General features: G+C 35.9%; 1 protein-coding gene across 14 annotated transcripts in view; it reads left to right on the top strand.

Annotated features, from left to right (window-relative positions):
* Positions 1-21832, top strand: part of plxnb2.S (plexin B2 S homeolog) — a 106984-nt gene that overhangs the window by 53848 nt on the left and 31304 nt on the right. For all 14 annotated transcript variants that reach the window (XM_041588522.1, XM_041588521.1, XM_041588524.1 and 11 more), the window contains 13 exons: positions 352-1426; positions 3405-3587; positions 4524-4646; positions 11052-11152; positions 11447-11573; positions 11765-11918; positions 12166-12283; positions 12370-12472; positions 13451-13552; positions 14175-14264; positions 16895-16976; positions 17196-17353; positions 20518-20666. In XM_041588522.1, the coding sequence (XP_041444456.1) occupies positions 352-1426; positions 3405-3587; positions 4524-4646; positions 11052-11152; positions 11447-11573; positions 11765-11918; positions 12166-12283; positions 12370-12472; positions 13451-13552; positions 14175-14264; positions 16895-16976; positions 17196-17353; positions 20518-20666 (2565 nt within the window). The remainder of the gene's footprint in view (positions 1-351; positions 1427-3404; positions 3588-4523; positions 4647-11051; positions 11153-11446; positions 11574-11764; positions 11919-12165; positions 12284-12369; positions 12473-13450; positions 13553-14174; positions 14265-16894; positions 16977-17195; positions 17354-20517; positions 20667-21832) is intronic.

Below are 21832 nucleotides of genomic sequence, written 5' to 3'. Positions count from 1 at the left end.
CGAATGGGATCTAGGAATATAATTGATTTAACATATTAGTACTCTTTAACAGCAGTACCTTAGTTTTTTGCCCATTATAGGTATCTTTTAAAATATGTATATCTACACCACTGTGCCATCTCTCATAGTGTAAAGCTTAAAACAGGTCTTTATTTGTGTGTAATTTATGCATAAAATCACTTTGTGTAAATTGAGAACCCAAGCATTCCAGATTTTAGTTCCCATACCTGGGATTTTATGTTTTAATTATGTTTTGGCTTCTATACAAGTCTAAGGCAACCACATCTGCTTGTCAAGCTTTCTTTTTTATGTGTCTTCTCTACCTACAGTTTTGTTTTTGTGTTTTTCCAGGCACTTTCCAACAATGGCTTTATGGATTCAAGTTGCCAGCCTATTTATCTGCATCATATTGATGCCACAAGCACAAACATTTCTTTCTTTCCTTAGTGACACAGATTTAAACCATCTTGTTGTTGAAAGTGACACTGGCATTGTTTATATTGGAGCTGTAAATCGTTTGTACCAGCTTTCTGCAGACCTCCATCTGCAAGAAAATTTTACCACAGGTCCAAAATTAGATAAAAAATCTTGCACACCACCCATTGACTCCCAGCAGTGTCCCTCTGCAGAAATGACAGATAATTACAACAAGCTACTGCTGTTAGATAAGCCATACAAACGCATAATTGTATGTGGCAGCATCTTTAAAGGAATTTGTTCATTGAGGGCTATGGGCAATATTTCAACAGAGCTTTGGTATGAAGATAACAGAGGAGAAAAGTCTTTTGTTGCAAGCAATGATGAAGTTATATCTACTGTTGGATTGGTCACTTACAATAAAAAGGAAGGTAGAAGTCTTTTATTTGTTGGAAAAGGCCATGTACAAAATGACAATGGAATTATCATAAGTACACGGATCCTGGAAAAGAAAGACGACAGAGATGTTTTCGAAGCCTATCAGGACTCTGCAACATATAAATCTGTTGATCATGTAAAGCATATTCGGCAATTTGTAACTGCTTTTGAGGTTGACCATTATGTATATTTTGTCTCAACACGAGCAGATCAGACTTTTATTTCCCGGCTGTGTAAAGATGACTTCAACTATTATTCCTATATTGAGATGCCTCTTGAATGTAAAAACCAGAGGAATAATGAGAGCTACCATTTCAGCCACTCAGTTTTCGTTACCACCCCAGGCAGTTACTTAGCAGACATCATGCAACTTTTATCCCCAACAACGGCTGTTCTATTTGGTGTTTTTAGCAAAAAACAAGTGTCAGATCAGTCTGTCGTCTGTATGTTTTCCCTCTCTGAGATTAATGAGAAATTTGAAGCAAACCGTAAGAAATGTTACTCAGAAAATGCCAAGGATTTATTTTTTAAGCCTTATGGCAGAGACCTGTCCTGTGGATCTTCACAAGAGGTAAAATTCACTTGTTTTTTTGGTTTATAGAGGTTTCATATATTGTTATAAATAATTGATTATCTTTTCCTGACCTTATAACTGGCAGGTTTGGAGTTTAAAAATCTGTATGCTGCCTATTTAATGAAACTGTTTATTATGTTCATACCTTTTAATTTTGGCAATAGGAAGTAAGAAAATTTGGCAATAGGAAGTAAGAAAACACACAAGAAAAGCTTACTGTTTTCTTACTTAGTTTTAGTATTCGGTTTGAGATTCGGCCAGCCTTTTTCAGCAGGATTCGGATTTGGCCGAATCCTTCTGCCGAGCATATGCAAATTAGGGACGGGAGGGAAATTGCGTGACTTTTTGTCAGAAAACAAGGAAGTAAAAATGTTTTCCCCTTCCCACCCTTAATTTGCATATGTAAATTAGGGTTTGGTATTCGGCTGAATCTTTTCGCAAAGGATTCGGGGGTTCGGCCGAATCCAAAATAGTGGATTCGGTGCATCCCTAGTAATTTTTTTTTCTTTTCAGATACCTTTTGTGGTCAACAAAAAATTATACAGGTTTTTAAGAAATTTAGTGGTCATTCTGCTGCTATTATAGGACTATGAAAAAGGAGTTCTTCAAATTAGTCTATAGCCTAAGCCAGGGATCCCCAACCTTTAGAATCCGTGAGCAACATTCAGAAGTAAAAGGAGTTGGGGAGCAACACTAGCATGAAAAAGTTCCTGGGGTGCCACATAGGGGCGGTGATTGGCCATTTAGTAGCCCCTATGCGGATTTTCAACCCACATTGAGGCTCTGTTTGGCAGTACACCTGTTTTTATACAACCAAAACTTGCCTCCAAGCCTGAAATTCAAAAATAAGCACCTGCTTTGATGCCACTGGGAGCAACATCCAAGGGGTTGGAGAGCAACACGTTGCTCGCGAGCTACTGGTTGGGGATCACTGGCCTAAGCCCATTCCACTGCTCTAAGCCCCCACAGGGTCACACACAATTAACTAACCTGTTTTCTACATACAGTAAATTTATCTGTTGCAATTTCTAAACAGCATGTAGCATCCTAATACAATATTCAAGGTTTCCAGTTAAAGGTCATTAAAGTGAAACTGACACTGAAGAACTTTTTCAAAATATTAATGTACATTAAAAGTTAACTATATGTCATAAGTTGACTGTGTTTGGCTAATAGGTCTTCTGTTAGTAATTGTTACTTGAAGTTCCTAAGCCTGACTGTTTTGCCGACCTGACTGTTCTCTGAAAAAAACTCCAATGTCAGGAAGGCTGCAAATATCACCAAATTGAACCCTGGACCTCTCCCATTGACTTATACTGCAGTTAGACCGGTTTAAGGTGGCGCATAGTCTAATTCGAGTTCTTAAAGGGCCAGAGTATGTCATAAGTCTTTGAAAAATTAGAATGAAAACTAGGACCGAGTTTGGATAATTAACAATTCGAATTTGATAGTTTTGACAAAAAAAAAATCTGTCCCTTAGTTTCAAAATGCTAACAGACTTCTGCTGCACAAATACGGTATGTCACTTTTCTTGTAGAGGAACATTGGAATCGGATAGGTAATTTAAAAAACATAGAGGAATACTTTTATGGCAAAATTATAAATAGCATGCAAAGACAATGTTAAAAAAAAAAGTTTATTTTCTTGAGTCAGTAGACAATTATGTTGTAGAAACAAAACAAGTTGCAATTACAAAACACTAGCAATTGCTATGGCCATATAAAAAATGGCATGTGCCAAAGGCCATTAATATTTGTTTAATTTTTTCCCATTTATTTAGCATTTAAATGTGCTGCCTACATTTGTTCTGAGATCCCTGTTCTGCCCTCTGAACATTTATTGTAGCCAAAACAACCCAAAATATGACCGTTTTGTATGATCATGTATAATACTTCAAACCTGTGCCTTTAGGTTGCTTGGAATGCATATGATGGGCTCTTAAACTGGTTTTATTGATTTCCTGTTTCATTCAAAGGATTCTGCCAGCAAATATCCCTGTGGGTCAGAACACTTACCCTACCCCTTGGAGTGCAAAGAGGGTGTATCCAAAACGTCTGTGTTAATAAGAGAGAAGAATCCTTTTAACTCAGTTGCCATTGCTGTTGAAAATGAGCACACCATTGCATTTTTGGGGACAGCTGAAGGAAAGCTTGTGAAGGTAATTATAATTTTAATACATTAAGTCACATTATTCTTGTTTGGTACAAAATAGATGTCATATATATACCCAGCAAAACAAAATACACCATGTATACAAAATGATTGTAGATGTAAACCCAGCAACAAAAAGTTGCCAAATATTCAGAGGGCATATTCCTTAGGTTAATTTAGTGGAAATGGTTATATTTTCTCCATGTTTTATACAAGTCAAAACTTTGACAAAGGCTACAATTCTTACAATATGCGAATGTTACATGCTTGTCAGTGAAGATGTGACTTTTTCCCGAAATGTTTTTGCACCAACATGTCTGCATTAAAAAGAAGTGTGAGGGTATCTGCCTAAACCTTTGCTTTTGTGGGCTCCTGGCATCACAGGTTTTTGGTGTATAGTTTAGCAAAAAGCACATGGACATTCCATGACTACTAATGTCATGTAACTTCAGCCTAGTCATGGTTCCATGTGTAAGTACCAAGCTGTGCAAGGCAAGGTTACATGTGCAAGACTGCTACCAGATGCTAGTAAACAATTTAGTTTTTGATGGACCAAGCTGGGCAGCATACTCTATTTGTCATTGTTAGATGAGATCCCTTTGAGTGTCTGTAGGTCACTCTCTGTGGCTTTAAAGATCCATAAAGCTTTGTAAAGTTATTCTGTGCACACAAAATGCTTGTTTCTAGTATACAAAACATGTAGTAATGTCACCAGTTTTAAGTAACAAAGGCTCACATCGGTGCCCACTGTCTGGCCTCTTTAAATAGAATACCACCCGCTCACTTCTAACGAGTGAATACTTTCATGGTGGCATCTCCCCTAAAGTTTACATTTTTTTTTTTATAATTGTATCATAGATGAGCAGGTATTAAAATAATCATGTTATGCTGTGGTTATTATTCTGCAAACTAGCCATAACTCAATTTTTTTGCTTTTTCTTAGGCTTTCATCAGAAACGATTCATATGAGTATAGGATCCTTTCCTTTGATACATCGAGTGCAGTGAAGAATGGCATGGTGTTTGATGTTGATCAAAAACATTTATATGTAATGACTAAGAAAAAGGTAAACCTTTCCTATATGTGAATGACCCATACAGTCTGTATGTTGCATATACCAAATTATAATAATAAATGCAGGTATTGAATCATGTTGAAATTTTATGTACTTCTGCAGATAGGTTTGTGTTATATCAAACACTTTGTCTACTACACTTGCCTTGGGTGGTTTCATATAGCACCTTAAACTGAGTGGTGATTATAGAGCTGAGCTGGTTAGACAGCTGTATTTTGGGAGTGCAAATTTTATCCAGATAACTACTTTTTTGAGGATGTGAGAAGTGCTGTTATAACTTTGTTGAAATGTAGATATTACTTTTCCATTCTGAGGATCTACATCTTTAAAGTACATTGTTGGTATTTGGATGTAAAGGGATACTCTCATGTAAAAAATTATCCCCTTTTATAAGCAGACCATATTTTTTTTATGTAAGATGTAAATGTTCGTTTTATTTTTGTTACACTAGATCAGATATTTCATACTTAATTTATAAATGCAATATCTCTGTTTATATTGTCTCCCCCTCAACTAAGCCTCATTCTCCACAGTTAAAGGAGCAGTATAGTGTGCCTTTCACCATTAGTTCAATAAGTAGAGGTTATTGTGGGCAAAAAATCAAAAATTGAAAAGACACATTGGACTTCCGTTCCCAAACAAGCACAAAAACAAAACAAAAACAAATCATCAAGCCATTTAAAAAAATGTATAAACAGACCCCTTTCAGCTGCAGACAGTTAGGCTTTTAGATAAAGAACAGTTCATTCTTGAGAGGCTTTCAGTGGACTATGGATTTGTTTTGATGGTTTTGCTTCTGCTTATTAAAAACAGGAAGTAGAGTGTTACTTTCAATTTCAGATTTTTTCCCATGAAATAACCAAAACCATAGATATTTCCTAATTAAAACAATAGGTAAAATATGTGTTCAGCAAAAAAAAACTTTTCATTTAACCCTTTAAGTGCCAGCAGAATTTTACATTTTGGTTACGTGAAATGCCAGCCATTTTGAAACATTTTGTGCTCTCTCAATTTAGGGGCATTTTCTGAGGGGAAACCTATAGTTTACCTAGGAAAACTATACATTGTTTTTTTAGGGAGAATCTGAGATTTCTAAATCTGTATTTCCACCTGTGCAAAAAAATTATTAGCGCTATATAGCAAAAGAAAAAGTAAAATTACCATTTTTCATAGTATATCAATTTATACCAGAAAAATATTACATTTTACGGATGAAAATCCAACTGATTTGGAAAGCCTTATGTCTCTCGAACATGCCAATACCAGATATGTATAGTTTCTGGGAGATTTAGGACTTCTGTACAGCAAAAACTCCCTGCAGTATATTACCTATTACCTATATGAAATATGATTGCCAGGGGTCCACTGAACAGTGTGATGCCCATTGTGCATAGGTTTACCAAAGTATCTGGCATTTAGAGACACCAATATGAAGTTAGCGCATTCAAATTGTTCAGGACTTTACTTCAGCTACAGAAAAATCAACACATTTACTGCAGTTTTTGTGGGGTAAAAACACAATAAAATAGGTTTTCCCCCCAAAACCATATATTTTTGGAAAGTACACATTCTACCAAATCTAAAATGGGTACACATGCCTTGCTGCTACATACTACAGAGATGCAAGGCTTTCCCAAAATTGTCGGTTTTGGTGAAATATCTGAAAATTGCCTCAATGCTTCAACTTTCCAGCATCATATCGCCCGTGTATCATTACGTACCAAAAAAAAAGCATCCTAACTATGATTGCCAGGGGTCCTCGAAAGAGTTTGGTGCCCACTGTGCATAGGTTTAGCAAAGTATATGGTAATTAGAGGCCCCAAAATGAAGTTAGCACATACAAATAGTCCTGTGGGTAACTTCAGCTAATGAAAAATCAACACATTGACTGCATTTTTGTGGGGTAAAAACACAGAAATATATGTTTACCCCCCCAAAACCATATATTTTTGGAAAGTACACATTCTACAGAATCTAAAATGGGTAGCCATGCCTTTCTGCTCCAAAATACTGAGTCGCAAGGTTTTCCCAAATTTGGTGGTTTTGGTGAAATACCTGAAAATTGCCTCAAAGCTTCAACTTTTCGGCATCGTATTGTCCATGTATCATTACCAGCATAAAGCATCCTAAATATTAACACAGGGTCTACTAAACAGTGTGATGCCCAATATGCATAGATTTACCAAACTAGGTGGCATACAGTGACCCCCCAAGTTCAAATAGTGTATATGAATTTTCAAGTATGACACTCTGGCTACCACAATATAAGAACCTGGTATGTGTTTTATGTGCCATGAGACCCCCTAACAGTGAGGAAACCCTAGAAAACCATATATTTTCCGAAAGTACACATTCTGATAAATCTAAAGCAGGTAATTACATCTTTCTACTGCAAACTACAAAACCGCAAAGCTATACTAAACATAACGCTTTTTTTGAAATCTCTGAAAATCATCACAAAGCTTTTTACCCCATTATATGCCCCACATTTTGTAACCTATCAGCATAAAACATCCTAAATATGAACAACAGGGGTCTACTGAACACTTTGATGCCCAATATGCAGCGATATACCAAACTTTGTGGCGCACAGAGACCCCCAAATCACAATAGTGTATATACATTTTCACGGCTGACGCGCTGGCAGCTACAATAAGCACCAGGTATGTGTATTATGCGACATAAGACCCCCTAACAGTACAGAGACCCTAGAAAACCATATAGTTTCAGAAAGTACACATTCTGACAAATCCAATATGGGTAAATATGCGTTTCTACTGCAAACTGCCAAACTGCAAAGCAATGCTGAACATAACGGTTTTTATCAAATTTCTGAAAATTGTCACAAAGCTTGAATGTTACCCCATTATATGCCCCACATTTTGTAACATATCCGCATAAAACATCCTAAATATGAACGACAGGGGTCTACTGAACACTTTTATGCCCAATATGCATATATATACCAAACTATGTGGCGCACAGAGACCCCCAAATGACAATAGTGTATATAAATGTTCACAGCTGATGCGCTGGCTGTTGCAATATAAGCACCTGGTGTGTGTATTATGCGACATTAGAAACCCTTACAGTACAGAGACCCCAGAAAACCATATATTTTCAGTAGTACACATTCTGACGAATCCAATGTGAGTATGTGTTTCTACTGCAAACTGCCAAACTGCAAAGCTATGCTGAACGTAACGGTTTTTATAAAATTTCTGAAAATCGTCACGAAGCTTGAATTTTACCCCATTATATGCCCCACATTTCGTAACGTATCGGCATAAAACATCCTAAATATGAACGACAGGGGTCTACTGAACACTTTGCCCAATATTCACAGATTTACCAAACTATGTGGCGCACAGAGACGCCCAATATATATATAGATAAAATATATAGTAGATAAAATTTACAAGGCATAACAAAATAATACAGAAAGTGTGAAATTCAAATAAATTACTAAAATCCAATAAAACCACAAAAATCTATGCTTTTTTTTCCAGACTAGTGTAATCAGACATCAGAATTACAGTTTGAATATTTTAGCTTGGCAAAATAGGTTTTACGGACAGAATAAAGCAAGCAACAGTTATGCAGAGCTGAAAATGCAATAAAATTTGTTTTAAAAAGGGTGATGAGGTGAAATGCACTCAACAAGCTAGTTTCCCAGATTTCACAAATAACAAATACTAAAATATTGTAGAAGTGATATCTGTATTGGCTAACAATAAAAATACATTGCAAGCTTTTGAAGCACCAAGGCCCATTCATCAGGCAAAATGCAAATGAGAGCTGGAGAGGCATGGCATATATACTGTTAGATCAGTGAAATGTATTCATGGGCAATAAATTAGGATAAGGAAGAATATGCACGTACTCCTGCGACACACCAGATTGGATACAAATTTTGATCTTTATTCCATAGGTTAAAATAAAATGGCCCATAAGGGTGTGTGCACCAGAATGGGGGAACCTAATTCCCATACACAGTACCCTACACTATTTTAAAGCATTAGGAGTGGGTGGGAATGTGAGAAGGGCAGTGACATCAAGGAAGTGCTGAATGGGAAATGAAAGTAGTTGACTGCCCCACCTCTATGGCTCAGGTAATATTTGACTGCTCAGATATTTAAACATCTTTTTAACAGGTGTGGACACTTGAAAATTAAAAAAAGAATTTGGGTTCCATGTTTAATTTGCAAAAATATTTATTTATTATACAGCTTTTTATGAGTAGGTGGCAGATAACCTTTCTTATTTGTACATCAACTTTCTGGATACCACCATCTGCATCAAAAATGGAACCATACAAACATCCCTATACCAAAAACCAACAGGCCATATCTTCGATGGGATAGTTTTCATCCTCATTGCAAAAAAAAATTTGTTTTTTAGCCACTACCCAATTTGCTCAAACCTTAATGACAGAGATAAACCTCTCCATTCCTTATGGAAAACTTTTGTTGATCAGAGATACCATCCGCAGAGTATTGATGATCAAATCCACACAGCAACTTAAATACCCAGATACCAAAAGACATAAAACATCAGGGTACTTATAGTAGTTATTTACAATCCCCAACTGAACATTTTGAAAAAAAGCCAATGACCTGCAACCCATGCACCAAACAGATATCAGACTAAAGGAAATTTTCCTAGAACTACCACTCCTGTCTTATAGACAACCTCCTAATCTGAGGGAAATGATTGTATGAAGTGCTCTTCCTCAAGCAACTAAAGCAAGTGCATTTCCCTGCAACAGATGTGTAACATGCAAATACATCAGGTTGCAATATCAAATACACAGAAAGTCTGCACCATTCGGGACTGCTATTCATATGCTTCATGATTACGTGCAAGAAGTGCTCTACGGGAGGCGTATACATATGAGAAACAGGACAAAAACTATACACAAGGATAAAATGTCACCAACACTTCAACTGCACTGCAATCAAAATTAGTGTCTTCAGGACATGAAGGTCTTAATTCTAAAAGGGAGCTTAACTTTAAAACTGAATGGGAAAGGAAGGTCTGTGAATTCAAATGTATGGAGTTATTCAACACATTAAAACAGATCCTTAATTGAGGGTCTGGTTTCATGTCATACTATGGGACCTGACTAAATCCAGACCCCTGGAATAATTACAACCTACCATAAATACTTATATTATTTATGCAATTTATTTCTATCTATCTGTAACTTCCTAATTTACTGCCCATGAATACCTTTCATTGATCTAACAGTATATGCTGTGCCTTTCCAGCTCTCATTTGTAATTTGCCTGATGTAGGGACCTTGGTGCTCCAAAAGCTTGCAATATATTTTTGTTTATTAGCCAAAATAGATATCGCTTCTACAACACTTTTATTTATTTATTTTATTATATGTTATTTTTTATTACTGACTAACACAGTACCACAGGTCAACAAAGGATTTCCAGCCTCCTCTGTTCTCCCTTTTCTTTAGCATGATTTATTTTTCTAAGAGCTGCAAAGCAGTAAAGGAATGGAAGTGAGCTCGCTGACTTTGTTGGGGGCTTCTCTGGTCCTTGAGGGATTTATGGCTGACCCGGGTGCTGCCTTCCCTGCTTGCTGCTCTTAGAGAAACAAGTAACACTAAGGTAATAAGACTACCCACACACACTCTCTCAGAAACTAAATGGGCAGGAATGCAAATGAGGGTGAACAAGGCAGAAAAGGAAATGTTTGCCAATAGAATTTGTAATGTATCAAGAAAAAAGTTTCCCTATTCAAACAGAAAAAGTGGCAATAACTTTCAAAGCAGTGATCCCCAACCAGTGGCTTGTGAGCAGGGCCAGATTCACATAGCAGTCACCCCTAGGCCTAACATCGTTCGTTGTCCCCTCCCCTTTATTCAAGTACATTTTTGGAGCAACGGGGATTGGTGCACGGGAAGTTTAAAAAAAAAAATCATATCTCCTGCGCATCCCCTGTGTTTCTAAACCAATATGGGTGTGTTTGGGCAGCATGTCACCCCTAAACTTCTGCCGGCCCAGGCCTTGGTGGCCTTTCCACAAATCCAGGCCTGCTTGTGAGCAGCATGTTGCTTACCTTATTTTTAGGTAAAATAAACACATGAATTTCCGAGAACAATTTTCCTTTAACTTTGCAACTTTTTTCATGATAGTCATCACCAGGACTCCCTGCAATTCAGTCAGCATTGCTGCTTGCTCATGCTAGGGCATTGCACCTTTTAAAGCTCCTTTCGCGATAGATTTTAAAGTATTATGTATTATTTCAGAGCTGAAAGGTTTCACAGTAGACCATAAGTGTGGGAATGTGATGCACTAATATTTATATGTTATAAAATGGTAACAGTTGTGTATTTATGGTTGGGCATTTTTTTCTTACAATGTGGTTGATCTATAGGCCTACCGAGTTCCTGTTCAAGACTGTGCCCGTTCTTCAAATTGCAATGAATGCATCGCAACAAATGATCCTTATTGTGGTTGGTGTGTTCTTGAAGGAAAGTACGTGTAACATTTTTTTTTTTAATAGACACTCTATGCTAACTTTCTAACAGCATGTCTTACCAGGGACAACTGCCAAGTACATGCTCACTGGTATATGCTAAATAAATATTATGTGGAAAACAATATGTATTAATACACTGCAGAAATTGCATGTGCATATTGATAGTATAAATGATCAGTTACTGTTAAATACTATGTATGGTCAAGATTAACAGTTCAGTTGCAGTATTTCTTAGTCTTAAAAGTTTCCATTTTAACAGTAAAACTTGTTACTTTTTTGATCTTTATCAGATGTACAAGGAAAGTTGATTGCTTAAGGAACAATGATAACAACCACTGGTTATTTAGTCCCTCTGGAATATGTATGCAAGTCAAGAGTGCGACCCCAATGAATATGAGTGTCATGTCAGTGGGCAAGGTAAGAAATTCAGTTTGTGATTCATATACTGCTTTTTAGCAATAAGTGCCACTTTCTCATTTTTTCTTGTCTGTGTAGAAATTTGGTCTGCACTTGCATGTCACATAAGAAAATATACTTGTGCTTTTTGATAGATTAGCGTTTTGGCTAGCAATCTAACGTAATGGAGCCATTATTGTGATTTGTTACAGGTTACATTAACTGTGGAACCATCAATAGATTTACTAGATGATGATAAACTTATGTGTGACTTTGGAGGAGAGAAAAGTAATGCTGAGTTGCAGCTAGATGGGACAATCTCTTGTCAACCCCCAAGACTAATTCCACCCCCAGAAAAAGGCAAAGGTAAATAGATTCAGTATTCAAGATATAAATATTGGCATTGCAGACTAATGCTTTTAATATGTTGGCATAAAATTGAAAAATAATAAATGCAACTTCTAAAACATTTACTTATAATAATATACTTTAAACTCTGCAGCTGTTAAAGAGCTTCAGTTGACTGTGCTTACTTTCCTTTGCCCCTCAAACTTGAATGTTCTGTTTACTAATCATTTTTACTATAGTCTTTTTTTGTTTGTTTTTCTTGTAGATAATGTTAATATTACAATCAGCCTACGCTTTCAGAAGACTGGTGATGTGTTTTTTGCAAATTATTCTTATCCATTCTATAGCTGTAAAGAAGCAATTAACCTTTCAGAGAATTTGCCGTAAGTAGTTTCAATTAAAATCTTCTTTGCCTAAAAACCTCAGATTGTTGAAACATGCTAATAAAAAGTGTCCCTTGTATTTGTAGATGTACATCCTGTGTAACTAGCAGGTGGAATTGCCAGTGGGATGTAAATAATCACAGGTGTGAGGACTCCTCTCAGCGAAATGATGTTATTGAGCCTAATATGGTAATGCACAATTCCTAATTACTTGTATCTACCTAACATATACCATATCAATAATCATGATGGTGGGACAAGCTAACTGATTATCAATTAAGTGGATAAGTATAATGTATAAACAAAGCTGTTGCACTTTCAGGACTTGAAAAATAGCAAAAAATATTTATTTAAAGAGAAAATACATGTAGAATACTATACTCAACATTTCAGTCCGATACAGGGACCTTTATCAGGAGCATGTAAACAAGTAACAAACAGAGCTGTAGTGAGACTTCAGAATATTAACCCTTGTCTGAAAATGACTCCAAAATAATATTGTTTCCCTCCAACCAGAGAGTGGGGGAAATAACTTGACTATAATAAGTGCCCTTGAAATAGAGTTGTTCATAGCAGGGACAATTTCCTCGCTATATTTGAGCCTGTTCAGAAAGATATGCTTAACATTCTAAACATTAAAATATTAGCCTATACACAATTCTACAGGAAAATTGTTAGTATCTGTCTTTGTGTAAGTGATGAAAAAACAGTAAAAATGTGTGGGGCCATACAGTTCTACGTGATGAAAAAGAAGGAAATCCTAATTTATGATCTACTTAAGTGACACTGAATTCTCCATATGCCTGTGTAATCAAGGAACGTGGATTGCATTGCACATAGCATAGTGGTTCACTTGATTGTAATCAGAATGGTTGTTAAACTCACATTTTGAAAGACAGAAAAGTTACAAGGAAGGCTTGTTTATACATTTGAGAAATACTTTCTGTTGCTATCGGTGGGGCGGGATAGCAGAGCCAGAATTTTAACTAAACCGTTCTGTGACAATGACTCTGTTTAAATATATTTTTAATTTGGCTTTGCAGGATATATGTTTTTTTGACATCTATTATTTTTTTCCTTGGCAGGGGTTGATACCGCTTTGAAATCTGCATAGCTAATGCCAGTATTCATAAAGCTTTTTTTATTAGTTTTTTTATTGTTTTTTAGGAAGAAAATTGTCCACAGTTCTTTGAACCCAATCCATCATTAATTCCAATGAAACATAAAAGTACCATAACATTTAATGGGAAAAATCTTGATCACTATAAGGTATGTCATTTTTGTAGCATAAAATAAACCATTTTCATTCTTTTCTCTGCTACAGTATAAACAAACTGCTTCTGCTATGGGGCAGGTTGGGGTGCACAGGAATGACAAGCCAAATCCGAGAACTGAAAACTTTAACTTGAGGAGAAGCCAATAAATCTCTCTATACTACCAATCTCCCTGGGATACCAGGAGATGCCCCCTGCATGCAGCCTGCCATCTTATTTGTTAGAAGAAACATTTGTAGATGCACCTACAGCAGCAATTTGGTCCCTGTTTGACCATTTTAGAGGCATATTTATTATGCTGTGTAAAATGAAATTTGCCGAAAAAAACGTTGTAGAAAGCTGTGTAATTTTACGCCATGTGAAACTAGATTCGCCGCCTTTATTTTACATTTCTTTCAGTGGAAGTCACACTTAAAAATGTAAGCAATTTTTGAAGCCGTTTTTTGTTTTTTTACATGGCACATGGTTATAATAAGATTTGAGCTTAATTCTGACAAGTACTTAAATGTGACCTGGATTTCACTGTTTCAGAATATGTTATTAGAAAAGAGAATTTACAGTCTGGCTAAAGTGTGTGCATTTCATCCAAATGTTCATTTTTCTTTTATGCTATGCAGGATGAAGATTTCAGTGCAGGCAACGATGAACTAAATTTCAAAACCTTTGTGATAAAAAAAGAGGAATCTTTCTCCATTTATATCCCAGAGGTATTACAGCTAAGTATATGTGATTTATGCATAGTATATTATAAGCTGTGATGCAGGTTTGTGTCTTGCAAAAAATATTTCTAAGGTCTACTCTTTCAGTCATTTTGTATATATGACACCAAGTCCTGAACTGCGCAGATTCCTCTTCATGTGTGTAGAGAAAGGCAATGGATCCTGGCATACCAGGCTTAACTCCTTTCTATCCTTGTAAGAAACAGGTTACCTGAGGACTGAATAAGTACGATAATAGATGCCAAAAGGACTTGCATTGTGTCTTACGTGCTGTTTTTAAATGCACAAGATCATTCATCAACCAATATGGCTGCCTACATACAATTATTAAACTAAAAATACATTTATTGGTTTGGGAATAAAATATGAAATTGAAGAATGAATTGTGAAGCACCCAGTGTATAGTGGTATAGTTTAAAAACAAAACAATGAAACTTTTGACAGTATCCTTTGATCCATTGATATGGCTTAATTTGACAATCATAATCTGGTTAATCAGAACATCAGACATTTGCTTGTCAGTTGGGGCAGGGGCATGGTCAACATGGTCTGTTGCAGACCACATACTTATCCTGTTTCATTAGAAAGCCTCTTAGTTTGCTTTTCTCTCCCCATACCTTCTCCCCTCCTGTCTGTAAGCTTAGCCCAGAGACTACAGTAGGAGTAGGACACACTAAGCTAATACGGCAGCTGCTATCCTAAAGAGAGAACTTCTAGAACTGTTTACTCACTTATGGTAAAGCTTTCTACTGATTAAATATAGCTTTCTAGGTTGCACTATTGTGGCTAATCTATTGGAAATAAACTGCCTTGGTAGATTTTCTTCTCCTCTATAGTAGTATGCACAAAAGCAGTAGAATCATACATTTACAAGATTCACACTGACACACTTAGTACAAATCTTCACTCACACAACCATTCAGTGTTGCCATGCCACATGGTGACTCACATAAAGAAGAAAGAGTACAAAAGTAAACATTAAAATAATTTTAAAGATCTGCATTGCTTCCACCGCTATTTGTATCCACTGCTTTATCCACTCATTCACAGTACACACATACTGTATATCTCCACTCTGTTTTTACATCTTTTCTGTACCTTTTCTGTACCTTAGATTCTCGCCCCACTACCACCTACTACATTTTCCTTTCTGTAACCCAGTTATAATGAACAGCACCTCATGCACAAAACTCTGTTATAAACACCCATGATCCTTTCAACTGAATTTGCCTTCCCACCTCTCAGGGTCTTCATCACACCCATTAACAAAACGTCTATATACCGTACATACTCTGTTCTCCTCTCCTCCAAATTATTACAGAAAACATCTGTTTAGACTCTTTCATGAACATTTTCGCCTATGCAGTAAGAAGCTTTTTCTCTTAATGTCAACTTTTCCACCTTTTCTTTTTCTCCATGTTCCTTCACCTAGAAGCAGTTTGCTCAGGCCACATATGTGAGCCAAATATTGTCTGACTGGCTTAAACAGTAGGTCAGGCTAGTTTTTTTTTTCAAGCACTTGGCGCAGATCTTGCCTTGCATTACCAGCTTTGTACTCTGTCCACACTTGAGCATTAACTATTCATTAAGTATCAGTCTCCCCACATACTCCACATATATTTATTTTTAGGAAAAAAACTATATTAAAACTATGATCCTAAACAACATGATCCTATAAAAAAAAACTCATAAGCAAGGGCTAACCCTACTTAGCAATAAAACTTAAATCTAATACAATACAGTGGAGTACATAGCATATTTTTAATGCCTCATGGGTGTTCTGTATGTGTAACATACTGAACATTAACGGTGGAAAAATTAGAAATTTGCCATTTTTTTTATTAAGTTGGGCCCCCTACTGTCCTTTTATTAACAGGGAAATTTGTTCAACTCCGTTCAGTGGGTTAGTAATTTGTTTTATCAGTCCTTCCTTTATCAGGGTTCAGGAAGGGACATAAAGGTTAAGTGCCAGAAATAACAGAAACCATAGATGTTTCTTAAATAAAACCATAGGCAAAAAGTATATTTAGCTCAAGCCTTATTTTTTGAGCTTATGGTGAAATAAGATGCATACTCTCCCTTTAAGGAATAATATTCTGATCTCGTTTTAGAATTCATTAAGAATGTTTCCAAACTGTGCCAGGGGAAGGATGTGCACTTATTTTTTCTTCCTATTTCATATGCAGTTAATGCTCATTATTTTAATGAATGCCTATCCTGTTTTGCTCTATTGTGCATAAAAAGTGCCTTTGCAAGGCTGCCAAGTCCCTCTCTTTCAGGCTGGGCATTCCTTCATTTCAGCTCTAAAAATGTTTAGACAGCCTCTTGGCTTTGCCTCTTACCAAAAGATTTTGTTCAGGGGAATTTAGTGGACTAGTAGTGCATGTCCTTAATATATTCCCTAAATGGCCCTTCTTTGAACTGTTAGAAACTGGCACATTATGGGAACTCGATAAGTATGGTTTTTCACTACTGCTTTTTTTCTTTCTTTTAGTTTGCTCACTCTCCACAACCTTAAACGCTACCTATGCGCCACCACGTTTTAACGCATGGTTATGTAAGCTTTCCGTGATCGGCTGTGTACATTTATTAACATGATTTTTTTTTTTTGTTTCCAGTTCCCTGCGGAAGATAAAGAGACGGTTCCTCTGGGTATTTACATTAAATTGAATGAAAAAAAGATTGACAGTAAATTAAATGGTAAGATGAAAAAGTGTCAGGCAATACAAACTAATAATATTTTCAGAACATCTTATTAGATAGTAAGTTTGTATTACATAGTTTGTTAATGAAAGTTAACATGTTCAAACTGCTAGATATTAGACTTCATAAATACCTGCTTTTTCTTCTTAGACTTTTTTATTAACGTGATATATATATATATATATAAATTACTGTGCCTTTTGCTTTGTTTTTTAGTTAATCTATACAACTGCATGTATGGCAGAAGTGACTGCAGCCTGTGCCTTGCTGCTGATTCCATATACAATTGTGTCTGGTGTAATGACAAATGTGTATACAAGGATATGTGTGTGGACCTACCTACTACAGAGTGCCCAGATCCTGAAATAACTGATGTAAGAACCACAAACAAGTCAGAATTTGCATATTCAGTACTTTTTCAAAACACTTGAATTTTCTTATAGCTAAAGGTGTTCTGTTGATGCAGAAGCAAATTGCTTGCAGCTACATTTGCTGCACCCATCCTTTAAATCAGACCGTAAAATATCCTACAGCAGGGCTCTCTAACTTTATACTCAATGACTGTATGTGACCCATCAATTGAAGCCAGTATGATAACTGTCCCAGGGCATGGATAATCTTTTAAAGGGCATCCCTACTGTATTGTGTAGGCCAAAGAAGTTGGTTTAATTTGGTTTAGAGAATACTGATAAATTGGTTTTTAATAACATACCAAAACACAAGTCATATCCAGTCCAGTTTGGATAATGCATGGTAATTGTGTTCTGTTTATATAGGGCCTATGTACCAATGCTCAATGTTCAGGTACTAAAATCAGGTATGAGTTCCTAAAATTCTTGTATGGCTTCTTTTTTAATGTACCTTAATGCTCAACCCAGAAGGCTTAAGCATTGTTAAATTGGCCCCAATATATAAACAACTATAGACTAAGTATACTTTCTATACAGTAGTTAAATGTTTACGTATCCTCTCCTTGATGGAGGAACACTACCAGACTTTCTCAACGGGGACTGTCATGTACCACTGTAAGTATATATATATATATATATATATATATATATATATATATATATATATATATATATTAATATTTTTCTAAATTGAATTACATTTTCTTGTGATGTCACAAAAGAGAATTACGTCAGTATTTTTGGGCCCCATGAGTAGCAATTTCACAATCCTTTGGCTTTGGCTAATAGTCAGCCAAGCCTCTTCAATGAAGAGCAGGTTGCATGTCCATGGTGTGTATGGTTACATAGTCCTTCGATTTGGAACTTGTTTTCTAAAAGACTGTATAACGCAATAATTCTCCCTCATCATTAAGTATTCTCCCTACCTGTCTTTTACTTGCCAATGGTATTTTAAGTATGTTCCGCCTAATGGTGAGCACTGGTCAGCAATGGAAGTTGTCCATATGTATTCACAGAGGGGGTTTGTTGTCATGCAGTCAGCGTGAGATGAAGTCAGACTGCCAGTAGGAGATTATACGTAGGAAGGATAGCTTCTGTGTGATTTTTTCCTAAATAATTAAGATTTGTTCTTCTATCTGCCTTGACTTTAATATAAAAGCAGCATTCATTATTCATTTAGTTTTTTCTTTTCTTTTTTTAATCTGAAACCAATCAATAGCACTGCGGTACAATAGTGGCAAAGTACAGGTTGAAGGACTTCACAGCCACTTTCACTGTACCTCAATAGATCTGTGCTCAGGCAATTTATAAGCTCGTCCCTGAGGATTTGTGCTCTGACATGTTTTTCTTATCTCAAGACAGTATGCTGCACTTTTGCCAGCAAAGTCATTTTCAAACTGTGTGGTATTTGTATGATTAATGATAGCAAGTTTTTTTTGCAGATCAATAGAGCTGTAGATGAAAGGAACATTATATGTCTTGAAATGTGTGTTCTTTGTCTTTGGCTGAGATTGCCTCATTTATTTTAGATTTGACATGATCTTAGATTATACAGTGAAAAGCACCATGTGTCTCACAAGTGGTCATTGAACTACAGGTCCCATCATCCTTAGTTAGCCCACCAATGTCTTTATTTTGTGGCATAATAGCTAAGTCTGTGCTCCTGTATCTGTATAGAGGAGGAGGGACATAACTACAGAGAAAGCAGACTTTGTGACCACTGTGGCACCAAGAAGCAACAAACAAGAAATTGTTTAAGTATATGTTTATAGATGACAGGCCTTAAAATGATTTATGGAAGGAGCAGCAACCTTTAGTTACACTACCGATTTGAGCATTTGAATTATAACAACTGCAAAGTGATGGAAATGCTGGGGATCCCAGATTTATAATTTGGTTCATATATCAATTATTGATATGTACAAGTTATGAATTAATAACTTCCTCTATTCACATTTCCCTTTAATTTGTTTGCATTAATAAGTTAGACATGTGTCACAGGCTGCCGTTTATGAGCATCTTTAGTTGGTAGAAAATTGTGTTTTTTTGTGTGTGGCTTTTATTACAAAAGACGTTTTATCTACTAATCTAATTATATTTTTTCTTGTTGGGTTTGTTGTTAATATGCTGACATAGGTGGCAATGAAACCTATATGTACGTATTTTTTTATTTATAGAGTGGTTCTTATGTATGCAGTGCTATGCAACTGACTTACCTAACATAGATCTTTATTCATGTTCCCCTCACAGTTGATATACAGATCCTACTCCCCCTTTTTACTTATTAAGAGAAGTCCCGAACTTTGATGCCACCCCATCGGGATCTACCACCCCAGTCCTATGGAAAATTCTAACCTAATTATATTAAATTATGAAATATGAATATGCTTCACTTTAATACGCAATGTTATGATTAAAAGTAATTAATGAATACACAATACCAAATTAAATAAGAGCTGTTCTGTGGGAATACATTTTTTTGTGCACTAATATTAGGAAAGACTGTACAGCAGTGGTCCCCAACCAGTAGCTCGCGAGCAACATGTTGCTCTCCAACCCCTTGGATGTTGCTCTCAGGGTCCTAAAAGCAGGTGCTTATTTTTGAATTTCAAGCTTGAAAGCAAGTTTTAATTGCATAAAAACTAAGTATAGTGCCAAGTAGAGCCCCTTGTTGGCTGCCTGTCAACATAGGGGCTACCAAATAGCCAATCACAGCACTTATTTGGCACCCCAAGGGACTTTTTCATGTTTGTGTTGCTCCCCAACTCTTTTTACATTTGAATGTGGCTCGGAGGTAAAAAAAGGTTGGGGACCAATGCTGTACAGCATTAGTCACAAAGTAGAGGGGCGGAAGACACAATCACTCTTTACAACTAACATTACCTTCATGTTGTTAAAGGCTATTAAGGTGGCATTTTCTTGTTGTATTTTGTCATCTATATGCTAGGATGTCCACCCAAGCACTGTTTTGTCTTTTGTTTCTATTTTTTTTTTTTTTGCATAATATATAAAAAAGTTTGGGGTTTGGATGGACATGCCCTTCAAAAATCCACTGAATGAAATGTAAACAAAACTTTATTTAATATGTCTCCCACTGTGCCTCCTAATGCACTCCATTTTGTTTGTAGTTTGTGCCAAAAGCAGCGCCTTTAAACGGGGGAATTCGTCTGACCATAAAAGGATCAAATTTAGGAATAAAAGCTACTGATGTTGAAAAAATAACAGTGGCAAACACCCCATGTACATTTCTTGAAGAATTCTACTCTGTCTCCACAAGGTGAGTTAAAATGCATTTATATTTAAATCAATTGTAATGGAGAAATCAGTAGCAAATTCCTGTATTAGCTGTCATTCTATTTATTTGGTCATGTTTACCAGAGGTGGATGTTGCCTTTTATTAGGCTGGAATAAAAAAAATACAAATGGTTTGCGGTATTTTAATGAATTCCAAAGACATCATTTAACACTTTTTTTTTTTTTTTTTTTGGTGTGAGACTCTGTCCTAGTAAACTAATTATTAACACCCTTAAAATTGAGTGGAAGATTGCAGTCTCTCACTTGTCTGTCCACAATTTTAATTAGCAACATACATTCGTAACATAGCTTAATGAGCAACATACATGCAAAACTGAATTCTTGCTAGAAAATATTACATTTTTGCCTTTTAGTCTTTAGTTTATGGTTATACTGTATATACAAATATATATTTAGTTTGAGAAAAACAATTTGTCTATATGAAACAGGACCTGACCTGCGTTTTAAAAAAGAAATGTGCATATGCCATTTTTCAGAAACCTGGAACACAGTTTTTTTAGAATTGGTATTTCTTGCTGCCTTAACACGTAGGGAGAGATTTGTGAAGAGGTGTGAAAATAGAACTCACCACAGAAAAATTCATGCTTCTAAAAATCACATGAATGGATAAAAAAGATGGTATTTATCAGTTGATAAAATATAAAGTTGATAAATATGCTTCTTTTCTGAGGATTTATTTATTCATCATAGTTAATGTTGTTGGCATGTTATAAGCATTAATGGTGATTACAATTTAAAGTCCCTGATGTTTGTCTCCAGTGTTAATAAATATGCCCTTTAGAATAGCCTTCCACAAGCTTCTCATAATGTGTTGCTGGGTTTTTTTTTTTCACATTACTCTTTACAGAGCTGGTTTGAATCTGTCACAGTTTTTGGCCTCCTGGTTCAGACATATGCTATATATATGAGATCTATGCTTTGTTTTATTTAAAATATTTTGTTACAACTTTGAAAGTATGCTTTGGATCATTCACATGCTTGAAGACAAAATTGTGACCAAGTTTTAATCTCTGGCCTCACCCTTCTTCCTCCGTACCTAGCAATGATCATTATGATAAACATTTCTATTTTTGTTTTGTTAAATCTGACACTCATAAGGACCGAAGATTAAGTTATCAGAAAACTTCT

Source organism: Xenopus laevis, chromosome 3S (assembly GCF_017654675.1).
Source record: "Xenopus laevis strain J_2021 chromosome 3S, Xenopus_laevis_v10.1, whole genome shotgun sequence".
Lineage (NCBI taxonomy): Eukaryota > Metazoa > Chordata > Amphibia > Anura > Pipidae > Xenopus > Xenopus laevis.
Note: the sequence above shows the minus strand (reverse complement) of the source record. Positions and strands in the feature narration are given on the sequence as shown.